Consider the following 18329-nt stretch of genomic DNA (forward strand, 5'->3'; position numbering starts at 1 on the left):
TTCAACCCTAGTCTCACCAATTATATGGCGTTACGTTTGTTCTACTCATAGATACATGTAGCGGTTCTGGGACAGACAAGTCACAGGGGCTTCCTCCTGAGGGAGAAAATGTAAATGAAGCCTGGCAGCGGCGGCTGTGGAGTGTGTGTATTCTGCAGGGAGACCGACGGAGAGTTCCAGGTCATTTGCATCTGTGTTATTTCTAAGCAGCGAGTCCATCCCTTGAGCTAAGGGAAGAAGAAGCTGTGAAGCTCCATAAATCACAGGTAGGCCGGGCCTGATAAAGAGTCTTCGTCATAAATCAAAATAGTACTTGCACGAATTCCCTAATTGAAATACAGCACCTTGCAAGGGTATTTACACACCTTGAATTTTTCAGATATTACCTCGTCACAACTGCAGGGTTCAATGCAATTGAGAGGATCTATATCTGATAGATAGACCAACACAAATTACCCTCTGATTGTGACCAGAAAGCCAAAACATTAGATAAAATCTTCTGGAGCATTACTGTTCCAACTTTGCAGATCTGATGACTGGGAGTTTTGTACAATACCTCAAACTCAGTCAGACTGGATGGAGAGCATCTGTGAACATCAATTTTCCAGTCTTGACACAGATTCTCAATTATATTAAGATCTGGACTTTTAATGGGACTTCCTTTATAATGCAATTTGTTCACCATTTTTCCTAACAAATCATTGAGCCCTTCATGGAACAGCTCAAATAAAAACATGCAGCCAACTTCAAACTATTATAAGGCAGTTGGCTGCACAGGATTTTATTTACAGGTATTTGAGTAAAAGCAATTTATGTCACTCTCTTCATATACATTTTCTTTTATAAACTGAAAAACATATCCTTTTAATACGATTTCGCAAATTTTCACAGGATAAAAACTTTAAATATTTATGCACAACTCTTAAACGCAAAATTCCCTGTTTAGATCATTGAGGCTACTAGAAAATGATCAACTTTATTCACCTCTCCCAAGGAACAAGACGGAAAGACAGAAACATGAATGCAAATTGTTGCAAACCAGGGGTGGACTGCCAGTCTCCATGCGCTGCCCCTACACTCAACCACCAATGAAAGAGGATCCCCCTTAATTACCACGTTGCCTGAGCCCAGAGCCGCCAGTGACTTCATATACATGGTGGATCTACTCACATTCAAACATCTCCCTCTTCAACCGCAAACCCCCCAGCCTCCCCTCAACAAGCTGCACATTTACAGACGCGACAATCCTAACCGCTGGAAAGATAGCGAGCTAACATCCCGTATCCTTCCCCTTTCTGCCCCGTCTATAAGGCTTTTACACAGGCACTCATTTAGAAACTGCAGCACCGGGGCTTTTGAGGATGACTGTTGAGTTATCAGCAACGGATAAGGGAGGTCAGACAGAGATTCGGGCCAAATGACTGCGTAAACACAGCTGAACAGTCTGTGTATTTTTGTCTGCAGTGGGAGGCTGTCATCGAGACAAAGGCTGCATGGATTTCTTGAATGATGGTTGATGGTGTTTAGTGATTAGTGACGAATGGGAGGGGGGTCTTGAAAACCAGACAGCACACCAGAATCTAGCAGCAGAACTCTGGGATGCAAGATGACCACATCGAACTGATTGAGAACGCAGGAGAAAATGCAATCCGCACAGATAAACTTGCAAACCAAATGAGTGCATAAAAGGCTCTCTCTCAAGCCCAGAGGGAACAGTTAAAGATGAAATAAAATGCAGTCCTCAAAATTAGAACTCAAAAATGCCACTGACATGCCAAGCCTTGGAGCTGGATTCATCTAATTTGGGGTTTCTGAGGCTAATGTTCTTGTGGATTTGAAAAGCTCCACGTCACGGCGCTCACTGATCGATTCATGGTGCTGGAGGCGCCTCTGGGAGTGTGTGAGTGTGTGTGTGTGTGTGTACGCGTGACCTTTTGAGCATACCACCAAACGTGTGGTTAATGAATTACATTCTTGACAGTTCAGGATTAACCTGAGGGTAGAGAACAGATAGAAGTCGGAACTGCTTATCTATTTATCTCGTCCACAGATGTAAAGCTAAAACAGGAGTAAGGAGGAAAGGAAAACTCAGAGGGAAAAAAAAAATGTCTCAATCACAAAGAAAGAAAGAAAGAAAGGAAGAAAGAAAACTGTTTTCTTTGAAAAGCCATATGTAGTTTGAATTGTTGTGTTTCAAAAGCTGTGGCCTTTTATTTTGGGGTGTACTTTAGAGGCAAAGAAGAAAAAAGAAAGTCTAACAGAAACATGCACATTTTATAAGTGAGCAAGTATTACCCCCTGGTGGCAGGAACATAAAATGGGATGAGTGTTGTCTGGGCTCACCACATGTATAGATGACATTGAGGTACTTCTTGGTGCCGGCGTAGCACGGATCTCCAAATTCTTTGGTGGAGGCCTGGACCCGACAGCTCTTCTTTCCCTGGCAGCGGGCTGTAAGGACCTGGAGGGCCGTGGCTGCCTGGCAGTCTGGGGGAGAAAAAGGAAAGAATGTTTGTTTTTAAGCCAACCAGCCTGTTCAAAACGAACGAAATTAGGTACTCCCATTCATGGAAGAACAATTATAAACAAGAGTTTACATAATTAGATAGAAAAGATCTGATTGCTTTCTCCACAAGACCAAAGTAACCAAACTGACATTCAGCACAAATGGGTACCTATAGAGCCTGAAAGCAATGACATTATATTCTTAAAAATAAATAAATAAATAAACTGTAGTTATTCCATGTTATGACACTATAATTTTGTTGCTCAAGTTCTGACTAAACTTAACACAAAAGGTTAGAACAAATTATTAGGAACTTGTATTTTTACGTTTTATTTTTTTTACATTTTCAAAGGAATTATCTTTTCATTCTCCGTAAACCAATAAAATCACCTCCATTTTTATACGTAAAAGAAAAAAATAATTTTTAAAGTCAAACTCACATATAGATTTAGTAAATGCAGAAATATATATATTTTGGTTATCTTTAAAGCTACATGATTCAAATTCTTCTTCAATTAAATTTTGACATAAATCTTAGCAAAAATAAGAAGAGATAGGAGAACCAAATCATCAGCTTGATGTGTATCAGATAGAAATATAAATGTAATCAAATAAAAGTAAGTGAAATTCTTCACTTATAACAAATTTCAGTCGCATTCAAAGTTGCAAATTCCTACTTCATATTCAGTTGTTACAATAACAGAACAGGAAAAAAGAAAACAGTCACTCTCCTTCAGTATTCATGTTTCTACTAGTGCACTAACTAGTACGTCAACCGCAGCAGCTCTAGGTGTAAACAAACACACTCAAACCCTCTCCTCATTCAGCTCAGCTCGCGGCACTACATCGATCTGTGTGTGTGTCCACATCAGAAAGCTTCCAGGAGCCCTAAATTGTCCAAAGGACACATGATCCAGCATCTGTGTGTGTTCGTGCGGGGAGACGAGGCAAAGGAATGGACGGACGGGTCTCTCATACATCATCACTAAGCACCTGCCATCTCCTCGTGAACCTCTCATCTGCAGCTCTCATCAACGGGGGAAGCGTGACTGCACAGATTAAGTCGACGTGAGCTTGAAAGGCGTTCACCCTGAAGCCGGCTAACTGTCCGTTTATCTAGCACAATGCTAGATAAATGAACAACCAATTGTGATTTACTGAAGCACCCCCAGTGGATTATTATTTTTTTTTGTGTGTGTGTGTGCTTCATTTCTTAATACAAACGGCGACAAAATAGCACAAAAGCGCGTCAGAACAGATAAAGTCAGAACAAACTCCTGCTGTGTGTCTAATGGGAGCGTGAATGGTTCCTGGTTTCGCATGGATGCCTCTCGGGCCTCCGTGGTTCACCTAAACCCCTTAAAACAACAGGAGGAAACGAGCCTTTGAAAGTGGACACTTGGCTGTCTCACTGTCTCCCCTGGTGGGCCTTAAATAGAGGATGGGGAAAAAAAAAAAGCCAAAGGTAAAGAGAAAAGGCTGGTTAAAACTCGGCTCACACGTCAACAGGCCGCAACAAATTACGGCGAAGGTCAGAGGTCAAATGTCACAGTCAGGAAGACCGCGAGGGCAATCTAGTAGATATGTATAGTGTCAATATAGGGAATTTTTTAAAAACTGCCTTTGACTATGCCATCCTGATTTATGACCAAGAAAAAGAACAATTTAAACCACATTAGTGGAAGCTAGAATTGTGTGTAATAAACTAATGTAATAACAAGTCATAATTTGTGCATTAAGGTAAGCAAGATGGCACCCTGTGGGAACCAGTAAGAAGATCCAGAAACAAGCTGTTCACCTCAGAGGTTACACAGTTCCCTCTGTCACCTCAAACACACAGACTCACATGCTCATTTGCATTGCAATGAATAAAGATGTCTGAAGCACTACTGGAAGACAAGAAATGGGGAAACGTCAATACAAATTTAACAGCTGTCCTAAGTTGTTTTGAAGATTTTAGTTTCGTAAATTATCGTCTTTCTCTCTCTCTCTCTTTCTCTCTCTCTCTCTCTCTCATTATTGAGGGATTTAGAAAATCTAAATCATTTAAGTAATTCTAATCGACCTAAAACGTGAGAAGCTTAACTTCTTCTGTGGACAGCGAGGGAAAAAAAAAAAGGTGCATGTGTCTTTTAACTCTTTTCTACGACCCACTCAATTGGCAGCAAACATTTCTTCGCAGAGTAACACATTTAGTGAAAATGACAGCTCACTTCACTGCCTCACTGCTGGTGACATTCTAAAAACTTTTAGATTACCTCGATGAGTGTAACTATTCAGGGAAGAGATTGACAGTACACGAGCAAGAACACAGCTTCAGAATCAGTGAATAAGTGCGGTTTTGACCTCTGACAGATTATCGCATGGCTAGTTGATAAAGCTTTTGATACGGGTGGCAAGAACAAATCGTAAGAAACCCTCCATTAACCTTTTTGAGATCTGGAGAAGGCGCACTTCAACTGGAGCCTCAGTTGGGGAATGAGGCTCCAAAGTTGACCTTTGTGGAAATAGGTGATACATTGCCAGAGCCGACCCTAAAGCATTTCCAAATGGTTGCCACAGGACATCCAAGGATGTCTTGAACATGCATGAAAAAGTCAAAGCAACACTGCAGGTATGTTTTTGACGAGGAAATTACATTATAAAAAGAAAAGTTGATTGTGCATAATATTCCGCCCTTTTAAAATGATTTTGTTGAACCATAATTCAAAAACAATGTCTGAGTTTCCCTGGTTAATTTTAAGTAAGTTTTTGTTTATCACTTTTGTTCATTGCAAGTATTTCATCGTGGGCTTTTCGGTCATCGAAGGAGGTTTGCTAAATATTTTGTCCGTGTGTGTAGTTCTAATCGCTCTGATTTCTGACAGGGTGCACTGCTCTCTAACACCTTAAGACAAAATTAGGGAAATGACAAGACCTGAACCTTATAATTCAAGATTTCTCTGCAGGTGATCATGCATATGTAAAGACACAATGTTTATGCTGCGTTTTTTTTTTTTTTTTGTCCAGCTTTAATAAACATGTCTACGGTGACCCACTGTTTTAATCAAAAGCAGCAGGTCATTCATTTTCCTCCAAAAGGGCTTGTTTAAGCTGGTATGCTACATTGAAAACATCCTCCCTGATGAGAGAGTTCCCCCTGACTGACAGCTCCCCATTAGCTGAAGCTTTGATTCTCTTCCTGGTGATTAGTGAGGCACAGGGCTCACCGAACACCGGCGGGTCTGCGGGGTTCAGAAAATGACGAAGACGTTGAGGTGCAGGAGGTTCAGAGAAACACATGCGTGCTTTGTCTTCTACCACAGTCGCACACACACACACACACACACACACACACACGCACACGCACACGCACACGCACAGAGTGATTAGTTTAAAAGGGTCTGTCCTGCAGGCTCTCATTAGTGGTATTAACATAGATTGACAAGGATACAGCATTATGCAGTCTCTTTTTATACACACACACAAACACAAGAAGGCATGTAAAGAAAAAAAAAGAACTAGTGACCTCTAACCTTTACCCTTAACAATTTCCCAAGATTGTGCTACCACCATTTTATCCTCAAAACAAAATAAGGACAGGACCATTGTACAGGCAAAGAAGGTCAAAAGCCAAGACAGGCAGAGGAGTTTCCAGGCAAAACACACCCATTTACACCCACATACTTTCAAATCAAGCAAGAGTCACATGCGAAACAATATTTTTTTCTGATTGCATCTACTAATAGAGTGAAATAACAAATCAGCTACAGCTCCATTTTATGTCCTCCCAAAGTTTCTGTTGCTACGACACCCTGTATCAGCAGTATCACAGTTTACACCTTTAGCCATGTCCCACATCAAATGGAAACTTTTACCTTCCCACCTCATGTTACAAGTATCAATGCTGGATTGTGTACAAGCTTCCCCCACCTTCTTCTTGTTTTAACATGCTCCCATCTTTTCACATGATAACACACCAGAACAATAACATATCAAATACAACCTTGTGCCTACTGACGCTTAACGTTGCTTTCGCTTTGGAAAGGTATATACTGGTATATTTGTTTTTAGGATGGCCGTGAGTTAAACCTGCTTTCTGTTCAATAAAAAAAAAAAAGACCTCTTAACTGATACGGTGAGGAAACAGATATACAAACAGACACGCTCATATCAGTATATCCGCAGCAACTTCCAAAACACCCCTGTTTTTTCCACCTACACACACACCTTTCCTGGAATTTAAAAACAATGGCCGGAGAAGCCCGTCATACATCCCCGTCTCCTCTTTCACTCTGACTCACCTGCTTTCCACTACACACAGTGCTGCTTGAAAGGGAGGCTCAAAGTGAGCATTTGTGAAAATGCCTCAAACAAGCTAACAAATGGACATGAACTAACCACCTCGTTTAGTAGAAATGGTTGTAGTTTTGGTCCAGACTGAGAAAAGTGTCAAAAGCGTTCCTTAGAGATTTTGGTCCATATTGACATGATCATTTCATGCGTTTTCTGCATATTTGCTTACTTCATGTCCATGATATAAATATCCTCTTCCATCACATCTCAAACTTGCTCAACTGGGTTCAGAACTGGAAACTGTGGAAAACACTGGAGTACAGTCAACTCATTGTCCAGTTCCACTAACTGGCTTGAGATGATTTGTGGGACAAGTTTCATTAACCTGCTGGGTGCATCTATCAGGAGATAGGTGCATTGTGATTCTAAAGAAATGAACATAATCATCAGCAGTACTCAGTTAGGCTAGCCGGAACTGCTAGTACAACCCCTGGCTCCGCCCCTGAGTACACCCACTCATGTCCATAAGCGATGGAAAAGAAAAACAGCCACACAGTGTGACGGGCTTATAGTATATGAAAAAGTTTGAATCATCAACAACTAAAACTATCCCCTAGATGTTCTTCATTTTCTTTTTATTGTTAGAAATAAAGTAATATGACGACATTTCTCACTTTCAAATTTCCACCAAATTCGCCTTTAAGAATTCTTTTCATCTTAACAGTAACTGCGCTTTGCCTGAGAGAGCAATAAGCCTGGGTTTAAGTATTTTAAATATTTTCTTTGAAGCAGCCACTCAAAAGTGAAAGCAAAATGGTCTCCCCAAAGAGAGGGGGAAAAAATGTCTGAAATCCTGCATGCCAGGCATGGGGGCCTATTTAGATGTCAAGAGGTGTGTGTGATGTTAATGTTGCAGATGAGAGAGCAGAGCTGAGGCAAGCCCCTTTACTTTGAGGATTCTCCTTCACCACCAAAAGTTGCCAGTCGCTCCCTCACTCCCCCCAAAAACCAAGAAAAAAAGATGGGATCAAAGAGGCTTTAGTTATGTGCGCATGTTTCATGTACCTGCTTGCATCTTTATCTTTTACATTTTTCAGGGCTCTAGATTTAACAAGCGGCCAGATGTATGATCTAAAAAGCAGTAAATTGCAGTCAATGTGCACACTTCAAGCACAGTGCCTTGCAAAAGTATTCACACTCCTTTGAACTTTTCCACGTTTTGTCGTGTGGGTGGAGGTGGAATAAATTGTCAGCAGGACCACTATTAGTCACGCATTCACAAATCAAGAATAAAGCAGGGTGAAAACTGGCGGTGGTAACATCATGTGACAGGGAGCTGGTCAGTGTTCATGGGAAGACGGACGGCGGACAATGCAGCCTGTAGTTTACTTGATCAAACGGAATAACGACCCAAACGTCCAATCAGAGCAAGAATAAAAGGTACCCTTGTCATAGTTCACACCTGATTCAAGATGAGAATCTGTGAATCACTTTCTACGTCTCCATGCATAATAAACAGTACACCAGGGCAGGTGCAGATATGGTGTGAACTCACCTCAGGCAACATTAAACTTACTAGGTCCATGTATTTTGGGAGACTGTCCTAAGCTCTGCTGTTGGCACACACATTTAAAAATTACTGTGGGTACAAAACAAACTTATGAAATCATTTAGAGTTACAAGAGGCACCATGCCACTTTGTGATCTAGAAAGAATTAATACTGCGTAACTAGGCTGTCACTTGAGGCAGCCTTATTTCCTGTTCCAGGTGACATGGCAGCCACATCAAAGGCAGAGATGACAGGGGAAATCCCATTACAGTACCACAAGTCTTTTTGAAACAGCCTCGGGAGATGGTTATGGATGGCTTGATTTCACAAGCACACACACACACACACACATAAACACACACACACGCACAGTGACTCAGTGTTAGAGAGAAAGACCTTGGTTTTCCTCTGCTCTATTGTGATTGGATTTTTCAATGTTGGGAGCTACTGTATTTGGGTCTGAACTTGAAACCAAATCCTTAGGCGCCTAAAGTCGCCTGCTACCTGTTGCACATTTTCGGTCCACCTGTGCGAGGACCCCTTCAACGCAGCTATCAGTGCTCATGTATACACAAAAGGACATAGATACATGTAGACATTCCCACACAAAGCTGTTCTGTACATTTGTCTATGATGACTCGGTGAATGACGCCATTGTCAGGCTGTCAATGCTGAGCTGAGACCTTTGTCAGAAACTCATTATGTTAACCCCTACATCTAAAAATGGCCCCCAGCTTTCAGATCAAGGGATATGTAGAAAAACAGGTGCATCCACACTAACATCCTCTGTCATTATTTCCTCCAGTGCAATGACAAAAATAAAGGTGGCGCAAAGTAAATTAGCTAGTTAGCAATGAGACTTTGGGCCAATGCCACAGTAGCTGCACTAATACTCAGAGTAGGTCCCAGCTTCGAGTCATTAACATTCCTCTATAACAAGGACAAGTGTACATCTGAACATCCCAAGTGCTCAGATGCGCACATCCACTGCACAGTCTTGCATGTACGGGAATTCAATATGTCCCCTTTTCTACAGGCCAGAATGTGCACTTTGGATGACATTTGATCTGCATTCCACCCCAGTCCTCTGGCAGTGTTTGCATGTTTGACTGCGTCTTTCGTCATTCGCCCTGAGAGATGTTTTTTTTTTTTTTTATCTGAAAACGCTTTCAAAACAAGTGTATAAAATGCAAGGTGGTATATTGTGTCAAAAGTTATTTTTAATCACCCTGAAATTGCAGGGCAGGTATGAACAGGTTTAAATAGCTGGTGCAGGATGTTTCCTCAAGATCATTTGAAGCTAGTGGCATCATAGGAAATTATGAGGCCTTAAGAAACCACAAGAACCCCGTTCAGGAAATATCTTCTTAGTTGAAAGAAGTTAATGAAGGGAATATTCAACAGGCACTTTGTTTTGTAGTTAAAAGAAGTTCAAGTTCTGACATGTTAAATTCATTGAAATCATTGGATTTTCCATTTAGGAATGATGTCTTGTACTTTTCCCAAAACATTAACTTGTAAGAGTAAGAAGAAAACATGTATGACAAAATAAACTGGGCAGTTATGGAAATTGAAGGACATAGGTCCGATACTATTCACTATTCATGTGTTTATTTCTCCCATGATCTCAAATTAACCCAAAAGTGATGTTGTGTAGAAAGAGGGTCACCACTAAATTCTACTAAACTGTACAAATACTGCATAAATGTTGCACTTTTATGTTAATATAAATTAAGACTGGTTTAGTCTTACAGTAGCGAAACTTAATTTTAAAACTCTATAGGACTAGTTGAGAACACAGCAGCAAGAATCTTCCTCCAGATGGGTTTGGTTTATTTTCTTCCTGTATGCTCTAGTTTTTCTAGGTTTTCAATAGAGACAAGCATGACCTTTCATGATAGATGGAAGGGTAACAGACATCTTGCTAATGAGATGAAGTTTCATGACCAATTTCACTGAGAACATCAACACATATTGGCCAGTAAAATGAATGGTTAGCGACAACGACCTGCGGTGGTGTCGTTGTGAGTCTTTAACATCACCACTGATAAATTTTGACCCACAATCCTCTGCGAAAAATGACGAAACCTTTTACAAATGAGAGCATTTTGGAGGGAAACTGCATAATGCTAAAATGATGTTCCAATACTATGCTATCAAAGAAGAAGAAGAAGAAAAAAAAAACATCAATTAAAGTTTCAAACACCAAAGTGAAAGGGAACTGATTCTTTTACATTTTGTCATACAGACATATCTTGGTTGTTGGAGTAGAGCAGCAGAAGACATTTTGAAAACTACTAACCACGCAACAAACAACAAAACTTGATATCTGATATAAAGACTAGCAATGAACAAATCTGCAACAAAAAAAGCAGTTTTATCAACGGAACCTCGTATGAGCATTGTGTGCTGAATGACATCCACCAAAAGCTTTGCCATCCATTAGTGTGAAAAGAGAATTACCAAACAGCCTTAACTGTGGTGCATCACGAAAGCTGACACTGAGAATGTGACTCACCCACTGATGGGGGCCTCCGGTCGTGAGGGGGGCACTCCAGCGTGCCTTGTTGAGTTCGACCAAACATGGCGGAGTAAACAGAAATCTGCATGCCCTGTTTGCATTTGAGCCTCATCTGCTCCTCCTCACAGACAACCTTACTTTTATACTCATCTGTGGACAGGGAGAAGAAACAATCACACAAAGTTTCACAATTTTATTTATGTTTTCAGTTATCACTAAGATCTCCTCTAAAAATGTCCCAAAACAATAAAACGTCACGCAAATTGTGCTTCATAGGTTAAGCATAGGTTCTGGTAACAGGGAACTGAGTTTTTAATTCCTCGAGAACAATGACATGCAGAGGGAAATTAATGAGTTAACGTGCCGAGCCACGCAGAGGAATTCCTCAGACACACCCAGCCAAAGTGACCTGTGACAGCAAGGAGCAGATCCACTGGCCTTGAAATGAAAACACAACGGCAGCCCCATCTCCGTCCATGTGGGGAGTGGAACAGGAATGTCGGCTGAAGACGGCAGACAAAACGGACAGGATATTCCCTGGTGATGGATTCACTCTTGCTTTCTCTCCCTCTCTGTTTTTCTTCACTTGAGGTGCCCTCCATCCGACTTCCCTTTCAGAAGCAGTGACACCTGCCTGTCGCACCTCACCAACGCCCCATGTGGCCTTTCTTTCTTCCGCACAGAAGCCATTGGTTAAGTGACACCGAACAAAGAGCTGTTGATTGGCCCCGGCGTCCGGTGCAGAAAGAAAGAGTTGGGGAGGAAGGGGGCACCAGGAGGATCAGTGGATTATTGCTCACTTGTGGTCACTCTAGCGAGAAGTTTTACACAGCTCAGTGCAGCTTGGCTCAGCACAGCTCTTAGATTTGAATGGATGCTAAAATCTGGGTGGGATTACTGCACTGTTGAAGCTCACCTCTGAAGTGATACTCTTAACTTGCTGGCTCACAGGCTCACTGGTGATAATGGGAGAAAAACGCAAAGACTTTTTCTTTAAAAGTAAAAGAAGAGATCTCAACAGATACAGAAAGATTACATTACAGGGAAATTAACTGATAAAAAGGAGAGTGCTCTGCTGCTTTAGCAACCCCTTTTCTCATTTGTCTCAGTCAACAACAGCTGTCTTCAATATTATTGAGATTTTAGGTGATAAGTCAACACACACTGATGCATAATTCTGTAGTAGATGGAAAACATGTATGGTTTTCAAAATTCTGAAGTCCATCAAAAGTAGCATCTATTCAGCACCTCCGAGTCAATACTTTGTAAAACCAGTGTTTTGGGATATACCTACCTTTGAACATCTGGAGTCGCATTTTACTTTCCCTTGTTACTTGAAAAATACATAAAGCTTGGTCGGGTTGGGTGAACAGTGTCCCCGCAAATTAGACATACATCTGGACAATGGCAAGGCCACTTTGACACTTGAACTTGCTTTAATATAAACCACGCCATTTAATTTCCAACTTGCCTTGCAGAAAGGTGAACCTTTGTCATAGTCTCACATCATTTTAAGCTTCTAACAGAATCCTCTAACATGATGTCAAATTGCCAATTTTCATTCATGTTCTCCCAAACTTTGACTATCATCACAGCGTGTTACGTGTGGCCAGTTTGATGTGAAAAGTCATGCTTTATGTCACTCCTAGCCACTATTTCTGCTGCATCTTTAAAAGTCATGAAAAGCAGCAAATGTAATTTTTATTTTTACTTGTATTTTGCAGATATTACACTGCAGAGATTAAATTCAATTCAAATTCAAATGTATGCCCCATTTTGACTTTATTTTATTTTATTTTTTTATCAGTAAAAACTTTGTAAACGTCTCATAATTTTTCCTTCACCTTCCTGTCACTGCATTGTGTTGATCTATCACATAAAATTCCAATAAAGCAAAGTGTGAAAAAGTTCAAAGGAGGCAAAGACGTTTTTCTTTTTTTTTTAAAGCCCTCTCTGTACGGGTGACTTAAAAAAAAAGGGTCCAAGGGTCACATGGGAGGGACAAAAATGTCAGAGAAGGCGATGATGGACTTACTAGGTCTGCATTTGTACCAGACAATGAGATATTTACTGCTGCCAGGACACTGGTCCATCCCAAACACACGGCTGTTGACAAGGACTTGACAGCTCCTTCTGTCTTGGCACTCGTCCAACATTTTCTAAAGAAGAAAAGTGACACAGAGCAGGAGAGAACCAAAGGCAGCTTTAGAGGGAGAACAATAAACAAAAATGATGGTGAAATCGGGACCCTGCAAACCTAAACCCACTTCAAACAGGCTGGCTATATCCATGGAAAGCCAAGGTAAGAAAAAACTTTGGGAAACTCCACTCTTGTAATTTCCTGGTATTGTTTTTAATGCTCTGGTTTCATCATCTGCATCCCAGGTGAGAACATTCAACAGTATCCTAGATTTTTTTTTTTTCCCCCGCCCTCTGAGTTCCTCTGCACAGTGTGAGGTGACAGGGTAAACTTAGTCTGTTATCCAAATTTCTTTGTCAATGTGAGAATTTAGTAATGCAGTGAAATATGGATATATTTGGGAGAAATTTTATGTATGTCTCCCAATATACCAACTTTATGTTGTTGCCTAAAACAAAAAATATCCAGGAAAAAATTTATCATGTAGCAAGACAAAAATCTGTCATTGATTAAACATACAAAAAACTGGTGAATTATTCAAGAGTTAAATAAGTTCCTATTTTAGCTTCTTTGTAATGTTTTATCAATATCAAATAAAAATTATCCCATATTAAAAGACAAAAAAGTGTCCATTTTGACATTCAAGTAAGTTTAGAGAAAATAATTTTAAACAGCAATAAAAGATTGTATACACATTTAAACTGTGCAGATTTAGCCTTAGCTTTATATATATTGCATTGGCTTAACAAGACATTTAAACAAAACAACAAACTCCAACGCAGTTATCTTTAAATCCAACCAAGAATGAAGCTAACAACTGAATGAATGCTTAACAATATGTGTTTGTGTCTGCGTTGCAAAGCGGTGGTTTTAGTCCCACCGCATCCTAATTTGGGAAAGGATGCTGAAGCAAAAACTCCATGAAATCGCATTGTGCCGTGGGAATACACAAGCCCCTTTCCCATTTAAAGTGGGTAATTTTGCGGAAAACACCCCAACAAAGCATTACATAATCAGTGGCTTCACAAAAAAAGTTACCCTTGTCCAATTTGACCACCTTGTGGGACACATTCTGCCACAGAAATTTGGAGAAAAAGAAGTCTGTTTACGTGCTAAAACGGGACTAACAGGTGAGCAATGCCATGGATGAAACTGGAATTTGTAAAAGAGCTAAATCAGAATTAGAAACTAAAGGACATTCCAGATTATCACTTTGTCCTGGTTATTTACCTGTAGCGCGGTGGACACCGAACAATGTCGATCATCCTCCTGGGAGTGGTAGGAGCTCAGGAGTGCCTGGTAAGTTTGAGGACACTGTTGAGGATCAGAGGGCCTTTTTCTACCGTAGAAAGCTGATTGGACAGTTATGGTGGTACGGAGGGGACAACGAACAGACAGGAACTCTCCGTCGCAGGCCTGTTCAGTGTAGTTCCTCAAAACTTTGGATAGGCCGCCTTTAAAACAGAGAGAAGCCAGCACAGATGCATTTTTATGAAACATTGCAAATGTTTTCTTGGATCTCCTCTACTTTAATCCTTTAAACTGCAACAAATAGAAAAATCAAACAAAATTTGCAGCTCACTGAAAGAAAAAAAAAAAAAAAAAAAATATATATATATATATATATATATATATATATATATATATATATATATATATATATATATATACCCTTTTAGCAATTTCATATTTGACAAGTGATGTTCACATATAAAATGTTTATTCTCCAGAAGTGCAACATAAAGAGGTTTAAAAACTGTTTAGTCATATGAACTAACAAATATGCATGTCATTTTACTAAAATGTGTGTCATATTTTGAGAGTCATACATGCAATAATGTAGAGCAATAACATGTTTTTGCTAGTCTATTACAAAACGTTCCAAATAAATTACAGTGAAGTTGTAATGAGAAAAAAACGTCAGACTATTAATGTGTAATACTCTTGCAAGACACTGCAAAATAAGCCATGCACATTCTAATTTAAATGATCATTATTCAACAAACTAAATACATCTAACTGATCTAAAACTTCCTTTCATTCCAACTGCAAACACATTTAGCAAAAAGTCAATACACTCAAACTCACATAAACTCAACATGAACACAGCGCGATTCAATTATCCCTATTTGATCAGCAGTATAAAAGAGGAAGGAACACACACACACACACACACACACACACACGGTGTATCCAAACACACACAACAAAACACTTGAACAAGGCGCTCTCACACATACATTGGCCCCTTATCACCATGACCACAGTTAAAAGGAGGAAGGGAAACAGAGGAGACATTTGAGGGCTTGGAAAGGTCAGCCTCTCTCTAAAATAGAGATGCTTTTAGAAGTGGTCATTTCACCAACTAACAGATTTTTAGACGTGAAAATGGAAAAGGAGGGAATATGCAGTCAGTATTTATGTGGGAATGATTTGTATAACACCTATCACGTTATTAAAAGTTCAAGCCCCCCCAAAAAAAACAACAGTACCTGCCTTTGTTATATATATTATTTCCGATACTTGTAGGAACTGTCTATCTAATTCAAATTAACATGAACATTATCTCAAGTTAAAGGCTGTCTGAGCAGCACTTATGTGACTTGGACATTTCATCAAGACATCATTTCTCAAATTGTGATTGTTTTAATGATTTGGGCTTTGCTGGTCCACCCCCTCCACCTCCACCCACTACGATCTCCCACAACTGCATACACCCCCTGTCTACTTCTTGCCACATTCCAGAGTGAGAGGGAACTTGGCATTCCCCCTGGCAGCAGGACCACACACACACACACACACACACACGCAGACGTACACACACATAAAGAAACAAAACATCAACACAAACAATGTGGTCAGGACAAGCCTGTTTGGCTCCTGAATATGGGACCTCTGGTGATGTTGTAACAGTATCGCATTATCCGAAGCTGGTTCCTGGCAGAGCCCCCTATCGTGCTATAACAGCGCATTTGTGTAACCAAGGAAACAGACAGGGTTAGGAAGGCAGCGAAACAGACTTGGATTAAGATAGCTTAGAGAAATTGCCATTTGGAGGTTTCTTCAAAGAGGCGTCCTTGTGCAACAGTTTCTTCACTATAACCGCTGTGATGGGCCTTACTCCACCCCAGAAAGGGGGGGCAGGGAGGGAAGAAAAAACAAACAGATTATCTCAAAAGAACCCTCAGGTGCTTTCTTAAGACTCCAAGTTGTCTCTTTTTCCCCTCCTGCTATTTCAGGAACATACCTATTGTTCGTCCTCCTTCTACCTGTTGAATGAGGGCTGCTTTAAAGACCAGCAAACTGGGCGGCTGTATGGACACCACGGCCAATGACAGGTGTCCCTCAAAGGCAGACAGCTTAACAATAATGGAGGAACACCCAGGCATCTTCCTCCTCCCGTTCCCTCCGCCCTTTTCTTTTCATGTGGCTTCAAACTACTTCTTTAACTAGATCTCTGCCCTTTACCCCTAACAAAAGCTGTCACGCTATTTTGTCTACAGGTTTGTTTGTTCGGCCATTAAAAGACAGGAGGCTGCGGTGGAGAAGCTGCTCTTGTACAAACAGGTCACTTTTGTCTGAGCTCTTTGTTGATATTAACATGTTTAATCTCAATAGAGGGACCACTTGGATCTATTATAAACAAAGACAGACGAAGCTGCACCTGCCTTTTGTGTCTTAAGGCCCAACCGAGACGGGACCTTTTCCTGTGACGCAATTAAACCTGTCAGTCGGGTGTTCAGCTCACAGACCGTATAACTGGACCTTTAGCTTCTCATTTGTGGTCATGTGAGGACCCTTAAGTCTGACCCGGTGAGGGAGGAGGTCAGGTATGATGGAGATTAGTGACGAGTTACTGTGTTGTGTCAACAAGACAGAGAAGGAAGCTGCTGTGAGAAGTTTTCCTTCAAGCTCGCAGCTTTCCCACAACGTCACCTGTCTCGCCTTTCAGGTCAGCCGGGCTTTGACTAATTCAGTTTGTGGTCCAGGTTCATTCAGATTGTTGTCTTTGCTCATAATGAGTCTGCCAAGCCCGTAGAGAGAGAGAGAGAGAAAAACGTGGGTTTGACAACACTCTTGGCCCAGGTGGAGAGTCTAGTTTTCTGTTTGAAAGATGCAGTCTCTTCCTATTGGCTATCGCCTCAGTGCATGAACAATAGCAGCAGCTTTAGGTATAACTGGCATGTTGTTACAGTGTTAGCTTACACAGAATCTTATTGAAGAGCTTAGGCTTTTAACTCAGTTTATTATGTAAAGTCAACCTTCTTGCCCCCAGTACTAATGTATTACTCTGGTGAATATTAACAGATTAAAACCTGATATAATGCCACAAATATGGGTATTTACATTCACACTTAGAGATATTCAACAGGCTGCAGAAACTACAAGATTAGGCAGAAAAGTCCAAGTGCAGTGCCAGGCGATAATATTCATACCCCTCAAACGTCTTTTAAAATGTTGTCACAGTACAGTCACAAAATATAACATATTGTGAAGTAGAAAGTCATTTGTATATGGTCTTCAAAATTTTTAACATACAATAATAATCTGAAATGTGTGGCATGCATTCCACACATGGTTTAAGTAGCATATAAGTGTGTGTTGAATCGTAAAAAGAAATCTGAATAAGTTCAGAGGGTACGAATACTTTTCCAAGGCACAACATATCATTAACTATACTTCAAAACATTTAAAAGCCATGAAATCCTTTCGTTTTTGCGAGAGCAACAAAAAAAAAAAAAACAAAGCCTGCATTACGTACCATCATGCCACATTTAAGCATTTACAGCTTCATAAATTTATTGGGATTATTTTAAGCAAATTATAGCCATTAAACCATGAAAGGTTCCAAGATGCTGTGCTGCAGGCTTGCTGTGGGAGAAAGAATTCCCTTCAAGTGGTAACTTATAGGAAGCATTACCACTCAAAGAAAGACACATGCCACAGTTTTAGAGAGATGGGGGATGAAAAGTAAAACTTATACCACTTTATCATGGCAGAAAATGGCTCAAACAAGCATGTAGGTGACTGCCTGAAAACTGAATTTAAAATCCCTAAAAGAGACATTAAGACACTGAAAGAATAAAAAAAATGGCATCTGCATTTGTAAAGATAATGACAAAACTTTCTAAAAGTCACAACTTTAAACCTTGAAGTAGCTACTTTTCTTAACTCAGAAGGCTGAACACACTGTAGCATCAAAACAATACATGCATCTTTTAGACGTCACATGGATTTTCCATCATTAAACCACAAGCTCAAAAGTGAAGAACCAAAGTTTCCACTATTACCACAACAGTAACACGTTTTCAAATGATAATGACAAATACCGAATGC

The 18329-nt window shown here is 40.3% G+C and overlaps 1 protein-coding gene across 1 annotated transcript in view; it reads right to left on the reverse strand.

The window, feature by feature from the left end:
- eva1aa (eva-1 homolog A, regulator of programmed cell death a) overlaps nucleotides 1-14447 on the reverse strand; it is a 61242-nt gene extending 46795 nt beyond the window's left edge. The window contains exons 1-4 of the mRNA XM_015048223.1: nucleotides 14223-14447; nucleotides 12888-13011; nucleotides 10850-11002; nucleotides 2344-2487 (exon numbers count right to left, since the gene is read on the reverse strand). Coding sequence (XP_014903709.1) covers nucleotides 2344-2487; nucleotides 10850-11002; nucleotides 12888-13008 — 418 coding nt within the window. The 5' untranslated portion in view covers nucleotides 13009-13011; nucleotides 14223-14447. The remainder of the gene's footprint in view (nucleotides 1-2343; nucleotides 2488-10849; nucleotides 11003-12887; nucleotides 13012-14222) is intronic.
- Nucleotides 14448-18329: the final 3882 nt, after the last annotated feature.

The sequence above is a fragment of the Poecilia latipinna genome, unplaced genomic scaffold (assembly GCF_001443285.1).
Source record: "Poecilia latipinna isolate Pla-1442-1.1 unplaced genomic scaffold, P_latipinna-1.0 Scaffold868, whole genome shotgun sequence".
Classification (NCBI taxonomy): Eukaryota; Metazoa; Chordata; class Actinopteri; order Cyprinodontiformes; family Poeciliidae; genus Poecilia; species Poecilia latipinna.